Source organism: Orycteropus afer, unplaced genomic scaffold (genome assembly GCF_000298275.1).
Source record: "Orycteropus afer afer isolate SDZICR_OR568_19922 unplaced genomic scaffold, OryAfe1.0 scaffold00071, whole genome shotgun sequence".
Taxonomy (NCBI): Eukaryota; Metazoa; Chordata; class Mammalia; order Tubulidentata; family Orycteropodidae; genus Orycteropus; species Orycteropus afer.
The window spans coordinates 831,031-846,232 of record NW_006921658.1 but is presented as its reverse complement, the minus strand read 5'-3'; the positions used below and the strand labels follow the sequence as shown (position 1 = coordinate 846,232).

The 15,202-nt window shown below is 38.0% G+C and overlaps 1 protein-coding gene across 1 annotated transcript in view; it reads right to left on the bottom strand.

Moving 5' to 3' along the window:
* Positions 1-15,202, bottom strand: part of CAMK2D (calcium/calmodulin dependent protein kinase II delta) — a 521,252-nt gene that overhangs the window by 301,039 nt on the left and 205,011 nt on the right. The window contains exon 3 of the mRNA XM_042780929.1: positions 6,369-6,428. Within this exon, the coding sequence (XP_042636863.1) occupies positions 6,369-6,428 (60 nt within the window). The remainder of the gene's footprint in view (positions 1-6,368; positions 6,429-15,202) is intronic.

Sequence of the window (15,202 nt, the reverse complement as noted above, 5' to 3'; positions counted from 1 at the left end):
AAAGAGGAAGATCCCCAATGAGTTAGACTGACACAGCAGCTGCAACAATGGTCTCAAACATAACAACAATTAAGAGGATTGACTGGACCTGGTAGCATTTCGTTCCGTTGTACATAAGGGCCACTATGATTTGGAATCTACTTGACAGTACCTAACAACATCTTCCAAGTTCATTAACTCCTTTTCAAAATGGTAAGATACATTTTAGCTAATTCTAACAATCCTTAGAAGGAAATTTAAAAATACTGATGGCATAGTGCCTAAGGCATTTGACTGCTAACCAGAAGACTGGTGGTTCAAACCCACCAGCCACTCCTCAGAAGGAAGACCGGGCAATCTACTTCCGTAAGATAGTGCCTCAGAAACCCAAGGAGGGGTCACTATGAGTAGGAGCAACTCGACAGCAGTGAATTTGGGTTTTTTTGTTTTACAAAGAGAACAACTAGAGCGTAATGATCAGATAGAATGTGCTTCAATAGTTCAGGAAAAAAACAGTGTCAGTGGCACTGCATCTATTGAGTTTTCTATTACTAACATGTTTTTAATTTTCTACTGCAACTTACAATAATGTGTAAGTTAGTGTATTCAGCGGTAGTACTAACGAAAGCAAGCAGGAAGGTGGTAATGATTAAGACTTTTGACATTATGTCAGAAAAGTTAATTCATGGGCATTAATAAAGATTAGATAGCACTCAACTACTAACCTAATGGTTGTAGGTTTAAACTCACCCAGCAAGCACCATAGGAGAAAGGCCTGGAAATCTGCTTTCATGAAGATTACAACCAATAAAACCCTATGGAGCAGTTCTACTCCATAACACATAGGGTTGCCATAAGTTAGAATGAACTCATAGGACAACTGGTTTGGTTTTGGTTTGGTAAATAAGGCTATTAAATTAAACCCTTTGGCTCACAAGCTACTAAAATTCATTGAGCTGGACCAATAAATGCTCACCATATATAGTTGTGATCTACAAATGTGTTTCTTCAACTTTCGAAAACCTGTCTTGCTCTTTCTAAAGTCTGTGCAAAGTGTAGATGAAGACCTTTAGAGAATGGAATAGCCTAGAAACAAAATTTATCAAACCCCTCAACTACAATCCTGTCTCAAATTTCAATCTCCTCACAGATAAAGGCCATAAATGGATATCTTCTCACTTGTGATACCATATGCATCACATCAAATTATATTTTGTCCTTTTCTAGATTTATATAGTTGGAGTATATACATGTTTTGCCTGTTTACCTAATTCCTCTTTACTGTGTTTAGTTATATGGGCTTCACCATAGGTTTCAATCAATAATAAAGCTTATGAAAGACCAAGTACAAAAGCAGGTAGAGTCTAGAGTAAAATAGAAAATAATTTTGAGAATATTTGGTCTACTACCTCAGAAATTTTTTAATATCTTATTTAATAGATATATTTACATACAGCTGAAACTATTTGATTTACCACAAATTTGTTTATACCAAATGAAAATAAGTACATTTCATTAAAATAAAAGATTAACATAATGATTAAAAATAAGCTAATAAACTGGACAAGGTAAGATATTCTGAATTGCTCAACACCTTAATGTTAATTTAGAGTCAGCTATATTTTGTCTAGTTTGGGGTTCAAACAAAAATTTTCTAACTAGCTTGTCTGAAGGCAGAGTAAAGAAGGAGCTGCTTAGGGAATGGGCTGCCACGTTTTGGGGCAAAAACATGCTTTCTTTTTTTTTTTAATAGGCTATACAGAGCACAGAGAAGGGAAAACCAGCCTGAAGTTACTTATTTGCATTCTTATCCAGGGAGACAGATGTGAGGGTCACTAATACATAAACACTAGATTCTGATGGGCTGAGGAAGCACTCAACTATTACCTCTGATTCTGCTCATGTCATTTTTATACACTGTAGTAGGACCAAATCATATCATGACACATTCTTGCTTAAAATCTTTCCACAGGCTTCCCATTGCACTTAGAATAAAACCTGAATGCCTAAACTTAATTTATGGAAAAAGTCATCCACCTATCCTTTGGATTCATCACAGGTCATCATTCTCCCTTTCACCTGTGACAGACTATATATATGCCAGCCTTCTCACTCTTCCTATAATAAAAGAAGCTCTTTCTTGTTCAAAAATTTTGCATTAACTGTTCCCTCTGCTTGGAAATCTTTCTTCCAGAGCCTTTACATGATGGTTCCTTCCTGTCATTTATATCTCAGATTAAATGTTATTCATTCAGACATACTGTGGTAGTTAAGGTTATGTGTCACCTTGACTGGGCCTGGTTTTGAGTGGCTGGGCAGATGGATGCAGTTATTCCCCATGATAAGACTGATAATAAAATCCATGTGGGAATCTATTGTGAGCAGCTGAATAGCTGCCTTAGGGATGTGGTATGCTTCCAGTATCGAAGAAGAGGCTTTGAGAAATGTCTTGAGCTTTTTGGTACATCTGAATCCTACATTTAGCTGAGACTTCATCTCACTGGCTACCATGTTGTCTGCTGATCTTGGGACTACTTTTGGACTTTAACTAGTGGACTGCCATGTTGCTTAATAATCTTTGAACTATACCATTTTACTTTTTGACCTTGGGTTTGTCAGTCTCAGCAGCCAGCAACTGTCTAAGAGAAGCCTACAGCTTCAGTGGGCCTGGAGCAAGAGGCAGAGCTGAAGCCCAAGGTCCAGGGGCCTTCACCCAGTCCCTAGAGCCTGGCACTTTGAACTCAGACCTCCTAAACTATAAGAGAATAAATCTCTGTTTGTCAAAGCCAACCATCTATGGTGTTTTCTGTTACAGCAACACTAGAGAGCCAAAACATACACCTTATTTGATCAGCCATTCCGAAGTAGCCATCCAGTCCTCCAGATGGCTATCTTGCTATTTTAATTCTGTGCATAGAACTAATCCTTGTGATACTATTGTGATGTTTTATTTGTCTATAGCCCATCTCCTTACACTAGGATGTAAAGCTTCAAGAAATCAAAGACATTTTCTCTTGAACACTATTCACCACCAGTGCCTAGAGCACAGCCTGGCAATGGCTAAACACTCCATAAATTCTGTGAGAAAATTAAAAATTATATTTTCAAGATAATTTTAAATAGTTGACCAGGGATAATTTTATTGAAAAGGTAAAGTTTGAGTAAAGACATAAAAGGAGAGAGGAAGCAAATCAAGAGGCTTTCGAGGCACAAGAAAGAAGTGTTGCAGGCAGAGGAAACAGCTTGCGTAAAGGCCCAGAGGCAAGAGCTGATCCAATGGTTTTCACTACAACTTTTTTTTCCTTTCCTATTTGGTGACAGTGTTGTATTTACTCATGTAAAGAACAATGGAAAAACCAAAACAAAACAGAACAAAGCAGTAATTGTCATAAAACAATAAGCAACAGCAAACAAAGAAGTGTTTAAAGAGAGATGCAATAAGTAAACATTTGAGAATAAACTAGAGTGAGCAGAATGCTTCTATTTCTGCTGAGATTACTGATCTACTGGCTAGAACTTCAGATTATGCAGGAAGTATCATTTGGTGTTAATCTACCTGAAACAGATGATGTGATCCTAAATAATATGAGATCCTTATTCTTTTTCTTCCACTTCTTCCATTTTATTTTCTCTGTTTTCTTAAGACCTATCAGATTTCAGAACCTGATAAAATAGGAAATACTATTTTTGACAGTTTTCCCGCTGTGAAAATTTGCTTGTTACATTTTCATTTTTTATATCTTTCTTTTGGCACAGAATCGATAATGTAAGAAACTGCAGCAAGTAAAATGTTTTCTTCCAAAGAAACATTTTAAACCAACAAAAAAGGATGACTCATCAAACCACTTTTTTTCCTTTAACGTTATTTTTTATGCTTTTTTTTAAAAAAAAAAAAAAAAACTTTGAAAGTAATGTACATGCTTAGTGGAAATTTTGGAAAATTCATGGAGAAAAAAGTAAAAATCACTTGCAACCAGAGAGGACAACTATTAACATTTTACTATATTCATTTCAGATTTTTTATAATAAATCTTATTTATATACTTAATTTTTCCAAGTATTGTGTATATGTGTATACACACACACAAACAACATGCTCTTTTGAGCATTTTCTCATATCTTTTTTTTTTTTTTCTGTATTTCTGAAATCTTGAGAGATGGAAGAAAACCTCAAGTGAGGTCACCAAGGAGTCATGACATTTGGCCACTAAAGACCCTTGGGAAAAATTACCTACTGTATCATAATGTGTCGATGATACTATCTACATGACAAAACTTTCAGACCTGCCCCAAAATATGATTGTTCCTTTTCTCTGATGAGGTTATTCTGTACCATGTCAAAACAAAAATTGTTTTTGTTTTAGATTGGCTATTTTTAGAATGCTTATCTTTGGTCTCCTAGAGGTAACAGAAGCAACTCCTGGCAGCTCAAAAATTGAGTTTCAAAGGACAATGATAAAAACAAAAACCAACCAAGCAAACATACATATAACAACAAACTCACCTCTCCATCTGTAATTCTCCAGACAAAGATTTCATTTTATCTTAAATCTAAACAAGAAAAGTACTCATTTGGGCTATGTTGTTGTTGTTATTTGCTGTCGAGTTGGCCCCGACTCATAGCGACCCCTCCTTGGGTTTCCGAGGCAGTTATCACTACAGAAGTAGGATTACCCAACCTTCCCTCCGAGGAGTGGCTGGTGGGTTTGAACCGCCAGCCTTCTGGTCAGCAGTCAAGTGCCTTAGGCATTATGCTACCAGAGCTCCTCATTTGGGCTATAGTGGGTGATATTTCTCAAGTTCTCTTTAGCCAACCAAGAAATGCCACAGACTTTTTTCAGGATAAAATATTCTAGAGAAGTAGTGGTAGATTTGCATTTGAGAGTTGCTGGGCTCTCTCCCTAAACAGAAAGGTTTCTTTTAAACAGCTGCCAGTCTGCTAATACTTCAGATATACTTGGTAGTGTCTATTCATTCACTTAAGACTCTGAGATGTATAAATGCAGGATACAAAACACTTCAAGGCATGAAGAGAAATGAATGGTCAGACACACAACAAAGAAAAGCTCTTTATGTCTCTCCCCTCTTGAACTATAAAATCCTTCTGTGAATTGTTTTACAGACTCTACTGAATAATCTCCCTTTCTTTCACAACTTCTCAATCAGAAATGCCTCAGCTGACAATAAAATCTAAAACTGATGGAGGTGGGGCAATGACATTTTCCTAAAGTAAAACCATTGTTCCATAAAACCATTGTCACAGAATCTAGTTTATGTATTTTTTCTGTTCTTTCTTTTTCTTTCCTTTGTTTCTTTCTTTCTTTTTTTTTTTAAATTATTCATCCATTTGCTTATTCTGGAAAACAAGTGAAAATTGTCATGCTGTTTTATAATTCAGGAGAGATAATTTCTAAAATAATTTCACTAGTTTCTGAAATAGAATCAATGACTATAAAATAAACTCTTTTCAGGATAGAGGAAAACTAATTTAGCTGATTAAAATAAAGGAATATGTTCTATCTCCCCATTCTTACTCATTTTTAGCTGTACAATCTTTATAAACACCAAACCAAAACCAAACACGCTGCTGTGGAGTTAGATAGCGACCCTTCCTTGGGTTTCCGAGGCCATATCCTACGGAAGTAGATTGCCCAATCTTCCTTCTAAGGGGTGGCTGGTGGGTTTGAACTGCCCGCTTTCTGGTTAGCAGTCAAATGCCTTTGGCACTACACCACCAGAGCTACTTTTTTTAGACACAGAAAGGCATAATTCAATTAATAACACTTCACATTATTTTTTAAAGTATTAATTTGCATAGAACTTCTATCATTTAAAAATGTACATATATTTCAAAAAATTTATACTTGTTTCAATTTTACCTTCACTAGCACTCTCCCAATTAGGTAAAGGATTATAGTTTTCATTTTACACATGAGACAATAGAGGAACGAAAAGGTTGTGTGACTTTTCTAATGATATGCAACAAATTAATCTAGGACACTCACAAAATATGTAGTTAAAATTACGTTAATATAAGATAACCAGAAATTATGTAAATTTAATTTATTCTTTAAATTATACTCAATTTCTCTACTGGATGATGTTCACTCAACTTTAAGCACAAGAGAAAGTATACACAATTGATCAATTAACACAATCATTTTAATTCTTTTTAAATGTAAGTGCCTTGGTAATGAGATAACTTTAACTTATAGAGAATTTGGGGGGGGTGGTTTTCAATCCTTGCTTCAAAGATTGCATACGTAAGAAACAAACAAAAAATTTTAAATGTAACCAAAGACCAAATATTAGGAACCTATTTGCTAACAGTCATAAATATTCTACACTATTAAATTAACATTTAAAGTACACTAAAAATATTTCCTCACCAATATTGGGGTGCTTCAAAAGACGACAGATTCTAGCTTCCCTTTCTAGTTTCTGGTGATCTGAAGAAACAAAACAGAAAATTAAATCATAACATTCAGCAAAAAAGAATAAAACATAACAAACAATATACCAAAATTATACTTAACAAGGCTTTACATTTACTTATTCTTTCATTTGCTTTTCAAAAAGTTATCATTTGAATTTGGAATTAGGTGAACACAAAATAATTCAACAACCTTATTTTCTTTATTTCTTACTGGGCTGATGCTTGATAGAGTTAAGGTAGAGGAGATAGCTGAATTTAGGCTTGGGTTGATGGGAAACAGTGGAAATAGCACAAAACAATAGTTTGTCTTCCTATCTTTATCTTAAAACAAGTGCATAGTATTACAGCAACTTAACCCAATATGGACATACAAATTTAAAGTAGAGATAATCATTGTACTTTGGTACAGAGCAGAAGCACTTTACGTGTACTTCTAATTTCACCATACAGAATACTGAGAGATGTAATCAATAGTCAAGATCTAATAAAATTAATTTTGATCACTTCATCAAGGACAGTCTTAAGTGAAATGGGGCTTCTCTTTTTCTTTGTGTATGGTACTGAAAAATACAAAGACTAAAAGCACAGATTGATATCACTGTCATTGTTTGTACTAAATCTCAAGCAGTTTTACTACCATTTACCACAAAACTGAAAATGTCAACACCCCACAGATACTCTAAATGAGTTTTGGGACTCCATGAGTCTACAGACAACAGTTTCTGAGAATCACAGATGTATACTATAAAAAACTGTTTTATGTAATACACTTTTTGGAACTTAGGAAAATATTTTATACACAAATAGTGGTACCAACATCTCAAAGATAAACAGTGTTTTAATAAATCATTAGAGAATTAGATGGTACCCAGCTACCGCTGTCAACCACTTGGAGAAGGATCCATGCAGGAGACCCTGGATAAAATGGGAGAACAATGTGGAATAAAACTCAAAATCATTAAAAAAAAAAGACCAGGATGTTGGTCTGATAGAGCCTAGTGAGACCCCTGAGACTATGGCCCCTCGTTACCCTTTAGGTCTAGAACTGAACTCATTCCCGTGGTTTCCAGACAAAATTAGACAGGCATATGGGGTGAACATTTATATCAGGTAGATACACTCCTTGGAGTGATCAATTGTGGGAGAACAGAAGGGCAGTGTTTGCACAGGAAGACATCTGGGATGGAGTGGCAGGAATGCAGGGAAGTCAAGGATGGAGGGAAGAGCTAACTATGGGGAGTAAATGTAGAGAGAGCTCTTACAACTGTGGATAGTTGCAGTCAAGGTCATGAGACAAAATGTGTATGAACTGCTGTATGCAAAATAAATTTGTTCTATAAACTTTCACTCAAATCACATTAAAAATTTAAAATAAATAAAAATAAATCTTTAGAACAGCAGTAGACGGCAAGTAACATCATATTCAGTCTTCGACTGAATTGCCAAATATAAAAAAGAGAGATTCTTTGATCTTGTCGCTATCTAAAACTACACATATTTCAAATAAATGTATATTCTTCAAACCCCTACTGCTTTAACAGATCCTAATTCTTAAGATAAGTTATTTCTGGAATATTCTTACTTAGAACTTCGTAAGTAAACAAAAAGGGTTAAAACAGGTTTTGAAAATGCATCTCTCTAACACCATTATCTTAAACATATACTGAAAAGCTTCTCTGATTAAAGACAAATGCTTATAGGCTTAGGCAGGGATATCCAAATACACACACACACACATACATATAGACATGTGTGTGTGTGTGTGTGTGTGTGTGTGTGTATATATATATATATGTTGTTGTTGTTGTTATGTGCCGTCGAGTCGGCCCCGACTCATAGCGACCCCTCCTTGGGTTTCCGAGGCAGTATCACTACAGAAGTAGGATTGCCCAACCTTCCTTCCGAGGAGTGGCTGGTGGGTTTGAACCACCAGCCGTCTGGTTAGCAGGCAAGTGTCTTAGCCACTATGCTACCAGAGCTCCCACACACACACGCACACACACACGTGTGTGTGTGTATATATGTGCTAAACAATGTGACATACATAGATAAATAAATCTTACAGGTGCTATCAAGTCTATTCCAACTCACAGCAGTCCCATGTGACAGAATACACCTCTCTCCTAGGGCTTCTTGGCTGTACTGTTTACGGAAGCACATCACTCAGGCTTTCTCCAATGGGGCTACTGAGTGGGTTCATAATGTCAACATTTTGGTTAACAGCTGAGTCCTGTTTAACCACTGCACCACCAGGGCTCAGTATATATAAATATATATCATCTAATATGTACATACAAACAAAAACAAACAAATCCACTGCTGTCGAGTCCATTCAACTCATAGGGTTTCCGAGGCGGTATCACTACAGAAGTAGATTTGCCCAATCTTCCTTCTGAGGAATGGCTGGTGGGTTTGAACTGCCAGCCTTCTGGTTAGCAGCCAAATGCCTTAGGCAGAGCTCCTATACATACATAATGAGGTTAAAATAAGAAAGTCAAGGAAACAAAGACCTTTATTGACAATAAGTGCTATAGAGTTTCAGCTATATAAATTAGCATAATTAGAGAATTTTTATAGCATATGAATTCTACCACAAAGTTAGCAGCTTAAAACAAAACATAAGTATTATCTCACAGTTTCTGTGGGTCAGCCTACCCTTTGCTTTAGCATCTTTCATGAGGATGCACTCTGGTGTCCACTAGGGCTCAAGCCTCCTCTTAAGTCTTGACTAGGAAAGAATCTGCTTCTAAATTCATAGGTTCACTGGCAGAATTTCAGTTCTTCAAGGGATACAGGATGAAGGGTTCCTTTGGTTTTGGTAGCTGGCTACTGGCTCAACACTGACTTTAGGTCCTCATGTATTTATTTTTTTCCCAGCTTTAAACTCTTTTGTCCTTTCTTTTTAGCTTAACAATTTGCTTCATCAAGCCACCAATAAAAAGTGTATGCAACAAAATGGAAGTTACTGTCTTACCTAGCCTAATGATAGGAGTGACATCCCATCATGTTCACCATATTCTATTTGTTAGCAGACAGTAACTAAGGCAACTTAATTCCAAGAGGAGGGACTTTTACAAGGGTGTGAATGTTGTTGTTGTTGTTGTTGTTGTTTGCCGTCGAGATAGTAGCGACCCCTCCTTGGGTTTTCGAGGCAGTATCACTACGGAAGTAGGATTGCCCAACCTTCCTTCCGAGGAGTGGCTGGTGGGTTTGAACCGCAGCCTTCTGGTTAGCAGTCAAGTGCTTTTAGCCACTATGCTACCAGAGCTCCCCCTACAAGGGTGTGAATACCAGAAAGCAAAGGTCACCGAGGACAATCTTAGAGTTTACCTGCCATAGCAAACTTTAAAACAGTACTGATGCTTTTATGAGCTTTCTCTTTAATAAGGAGCTTTCTCATTTTTTCTTCTATACAATCACTTAACTTAGTGATCACCTATGAATCATAAGGCATTCTGCAAACTGTCACTGGGGCATGTTTTGACATTCCAAGCATGAAGATATAGCTAAAGTTCTCATTAAAACCACAATTCAATAATAATGGAAATGCATAACACCTGATGTGCTTCATATTCAACATCAAGTTAACAACTACACTTTTTAGAGAGAAGAGATAGGTTAGGAGGAGTGACTAAGTACTGATTATTACCAAAAGCACATTTCCGTATTTATCCTGCTAAAATGACAAACTGGTTTTACATTTAAAACTTCCTTGACTTTTAATTCAATTAGCAATAAAGTCATACAACCCTACCTCATCATTCCCAGCTCTCACAACTACAATGGTGACAGACAAACACAGATTATATAAGACAAGACATCCATAACACTGCTTAGCACCACGTGAAGATTGTCTTTCATTACCTACAGTCCCTGAAGCTAGTGTAGAATCAGCTAATCTACCAATTAATATTTATTAAAGTGCTAGAACCATAATAGTTTGACTTTATTCTTCCTGGGATGCTCAAATCAACACTGTTATGTGAATAAAAATATTGTATAACACCTTGAGCTATAATCTTGTCAGGTCTGATAAGGTAAGAAGTTCTGGTGGTGTAGTGGTTAAGACATTTGGCGGCTAACCAGAAGGTCAGTGGTTTGAAACCAGCAGCCACTCCACAGAAGACAGACTGGGCTTCCATAAATATTTACAGCCTTGGAAACCCAGTGGGGGGTGATGTGAGTCTCAACTGACCCCATGGCAGTGAGTTTAGTTTGGGTTCTAGTTAGCAATATATGCTTGAAGTGTGCATGTCTATAATATATTAAAGGAATATATATTACTAATCAGTTTTATCACTGAGTCAGTAGGAAACAGTATTACTTGGCACAGAGAGCTCCAGATTTTAAAATAGTATTGGAAGATTTTGAGAATATGTTATTTATTTCTTCCCAGCTTATCTTTTTTTAAGTTAACAAGATAGTTCATTTCAAACAAGATGAATACATGAATTCAGACCTAATAAAAAAAACCCTTAACCACTATTCCAAATCAAATTTTAAACTTTATGCTAAATAATAACTGTGGCCACCAATAAAGAATTAAAGTGAACCACTTTCGCAAAGCAACAGGAGTATCACTGAAATTAAACAAAACAGCAGTTCATTTATCTGGTAATACCAGGGAATGAGCTATTAGCCAACAAATAAATTTCAAAAGTAACTACTCATCCCTAAAATGTCAAACCTTTAAAATGTTAATCCTCTTGGGTACAAAGCTAACAGTGATTGATGTTCAAAGAGATAACACAAAAAATATTTTAATCTTTCTTGACACATTAGAATCATCATTATTAGTATTAGTTATTAGTCTGCTGTAGCCTACAGTTTCCTGCACTCTGTCCTCTTACCCCTTGTTCCTCCTTGTTCTCAGAATAGGCAATGCCAAGGTATTGTGTGAGCAGGGCCAGTGCTTTCTGCCATAGCAGGCCAACTACAATCCCACCCCAAAACACACACACACACACACACACACAGCTCTCCTTCCTCACAATACAGATTCCTAGCCTTAAAATAATCTTAGATAGAAATTATAGAAGAGTCATGGCCCCTCAAAAAAAAAACCCACTGCCATCATTAGGAGCTCTGGTAACATAGTGCCTAAGGCACTTGACTGCTAACCAGAAGGCTGGCGGTTCAAACCCACCAGCCACTCCTCAGAAAGAAGGTTGGGCAATCCTACTTCTGTAGTGATACTGCCTCGGAAACCCAAGGAGGGGTCGTTATGAGTCGGGGCCCATTCGACAGCACATAACAACAACAACAGCAATCAAGTTGATTGTGACTCATAGTGACTGTATGTTGTTGTTGTTGTTATGTGCCTTCGAGTCGGACCCGACCCATAGCGACCCCTCCTTGGGTTTCGGAGGCAGTATCACTACGGAAGTAGATTGCCCCATCTTCCTTCCGAGGAGCGGTTGGTGGGTTTGAACCGCCAGCCTTCTGGTTAGTAGTCAAGTGCCTTAGCCACTATGCTACCATAGTGACTGTGTAGGACAGAGTAAAACTGCACCGAAGGGTTTCCAAAGTTGTAAATATTTAAGAAAGCAGACTGCCTCATCTTCCTCCTGTGGAGCGGCTGGAGGGTTCGAACCACCTACACCTTTTGGTTAGTAGCCGAATGCCTTAACCACTGAGCCACCAGAGATCCTTGGTGGTGGTATTGTTATGTGCCGTCAAGTTGGACCAACTCATAGTGACCCCTCCTTGGGTTTCCGAGGCAGTATCACTACAGAAGTAGACTGCCCCATCTTCCTTCCAAGGAGTGGCTGGTGGGTTTGAACTGCCAGCCTTCTGGTTAGCAGTCAAGTACCTTAGGCATTACGCTACCAGAGCTCCCCAGAGATCCTTAGGTCCATTAAAATGGAATGTTTAAAACCCAGTTCTAATGTTAAAGTTTGTACAGCTGGCCCTTCTGCTTCCAGCTTAAGCTGCTATGTTCTCTGCTCTTACTTCCTTGGTCCCCCCTTCCTTAACCCTATGCTCCAGTTTCAGATCAATGTTTCAGATATGTCTATCTTTGAGTTCAGGTTAATCCTACTTCTCTGCCTTCTGGACTACAACAAGCCCAACTGCATTCTCAGTTTAACGTTTTTTTTTTTTTTTTCCCACATATGCTCGGTTTCTAAGAAACTATAGCCTCAAGAAGGAGCCCTAGGGCACAGCAGTTAGCTGTTTGGCTGTTAACCAAGAGGTCAAGGTTTTAACCCACAAGCAGCTCAATGGGAGAATTATGTGGAGTCAGCTTCAATAAAGATTAATTAAGACTTGGAAACTCTATGGGGTAGTTCCACTCTGTCCTATAGGGTGGGTGAGTTGAAATAAACTTAACGGCAACAGGTTTTGGTTTTCTAGCCTTGTTATGGATTGAACTGTGTCCACACACAAAAAAAATGTGTTATAAACCCAAACCTTGATGCCTGTGGTTATAATCTCATTTAAGAATGGATTGTCTTGTCTAATAAGTCAGCATTAGTATATGGTGTATACTGAGTCAACCTCTTTTGAGAAATAAGAGATTAAAAAAGCAAGATAGCAAGCAGAAATGGGATAAGATAGACACCAAGACACACGAACGTGCCCAAGGAGCAGCTCAGAAGAGAAAAGGACCTTGCTCCAGAGCCAGAGATTAGAGAAAGTCTTCTCCCTAGAGCCAGTACCATGAATTTGGACTTCAAGCCTCCTAAACTGTGAAAAAATGAATTTCTATTTGTTAAAATCACCTACCTGTGGTATTTCTAGGAGTTCTGGTGGCATACTGCCTAAGGCTAACCAGAAGGCTGGCGGTTCAAACCCATCAGCCACTCCTCAGAAGGAAGGTTGGGCAATCTACTTCCATAGTGATACCACCTCAGAAACCCAAGGAGGGGTCACTATGAGTTGAAATCAACTCCACGGCAGTGAGTTTGGTTTTTAGGTGGTATTTCTGTTATAGCAGCACTAGATAATTAAGATAGAATTTGGTGCTGGAAGTGTGGTACTACTCTAACAGATACCTAAATTGTGGAAGCAGTTTTGGGATTGGGTAAAGAGTAGAGATTGGAAGAATTTTAAAATGGCTACAAGTAAAAGCCTTTTCAACTGCCTTGAAAAGACTGTTGGTAACATTATGAATGTCAAAGGCAATTCTAGTGAAGGCTCAGAAGGAAATGAGGTGAGCTATAGAGAAACTCTATGTCATCTTACAGAATACGTAAGGTACCAGCATCAGAAAGTTGCTAGAAATGTGAATGTTCAAAGTGTTTCTGATGTGGGTCTAAAACAAAATGATGAACATGTAATTGGACAATGGAGGAAGGGCAATGATTTTTATCCCATGGCAAAGTACTTGTCTGAATGATATTCAAATATCATTTTGGTGAAAGGCAGAACTTGTAAGTGATAAACTTGGATATTTGGCTAGGAGATTTCTAAGCAAGACATTACACGGGCCATGTGCTTTCTCCTTGCTGCTTATAGTAAAATGTAAGAGAAATGGGATGGACTTAAAATGAACTTTGAGTAATGCAAACAAAACTTAAAAATTTGGAAAAATCTGTTGTACAAACTAAGGAAGGATATATGTCCTAGAATTTTCACCAAGGACATACAATCTTTTGCTAAAAGAAATTAAGACTGTGACTAATGGATCTAACCAACTACCACAACAAAAAACCCATCAGCCCACTGAAAGAGACAGAGAGACAGGATGAAAAGAAGGAAAGATATCTGTCTCTTAGAATTCTACAGGCAGGAAAAAGGCAAAGGGTTTGCATCTCTTGTCCTCCAAGAATAGAAAAGAACCCTCCTTGGAGCAGCTCAGAAATCAGCAGAACTTTTTGAAGCAGTACAGGAAGCAGGGCAGCCTCGATTTCAAAAGGTAGAATCAAAGCCTGCTGGGTTTCAAAGAGTAGGGCCGCAGTCTCCTACATTTCAGAGACAGATCTTCATCAACTTGGTTCCAGAGTGTGGGGCTGCTGTTCACAAGTGCCAGGGAGACAGGCTGCTGCCCTAAGCTGAGGAGGCCTGGCTACTATGCCTAAGGGGAAGAAGAATGGGGCCTGCCGGGGCCAAGTGTGTAAGGTTGCCATACAGATGGACTGACCAAATAGGCCACATAAGGCCAAGGAGCAGTGATGCCATGCCAAGGAGCCTGGAAGGTGGAGCTAAAGCCCAGAGCAGAGGCCTCCACCAGAATCCAGAGCTCATAGCCAACATCCAAGGTTGAGAGGGCAGGGCCATCACCTAAATGGTTACAAAGAACAGAGGATTATTTTTAAGGCTTCAGAGTTAATGTAAATTGTTCTGCTGGATTTTAGACTTGCTTAATGCCTTTTATCCCTTCTTTCCCTTCAATCTTTCTCATTTGTAATGGAAATGTCTACCTTGTGCATGTTCTGCCCCTATACTTTGGAAACAACTTGTTTTCTAGATTTCAAAGGTTCACAGATAAAAAGGAATTTAGACACAGGATGGAATTACCTGAAGTTTCATCCATATTTCATTTAAACAATTCAGAAGATGAGATTTTGGACTTAAGATTTTTGGGATGATGTGATGGAGTAAATGTGTTTTGCACGTGTCAAGGAGATGGATTTTAGGGGACCAAAGGATGCAATGTTATGATTTGAATTGTGTCACCCAAAAATACATGTTGTAAATTTCTATGCTAGTAGCATAGTGCCTAAGGCACTTGACTGCTAAACAGAAGGCTGGCGGTTCAAACCCACTAGCCACTCCTCGGAAGGAAGATGGGGCAATCTACTTCCGTAGTGATACTGCCTCGGAAACCCAAGGAGGGGTCGCTAT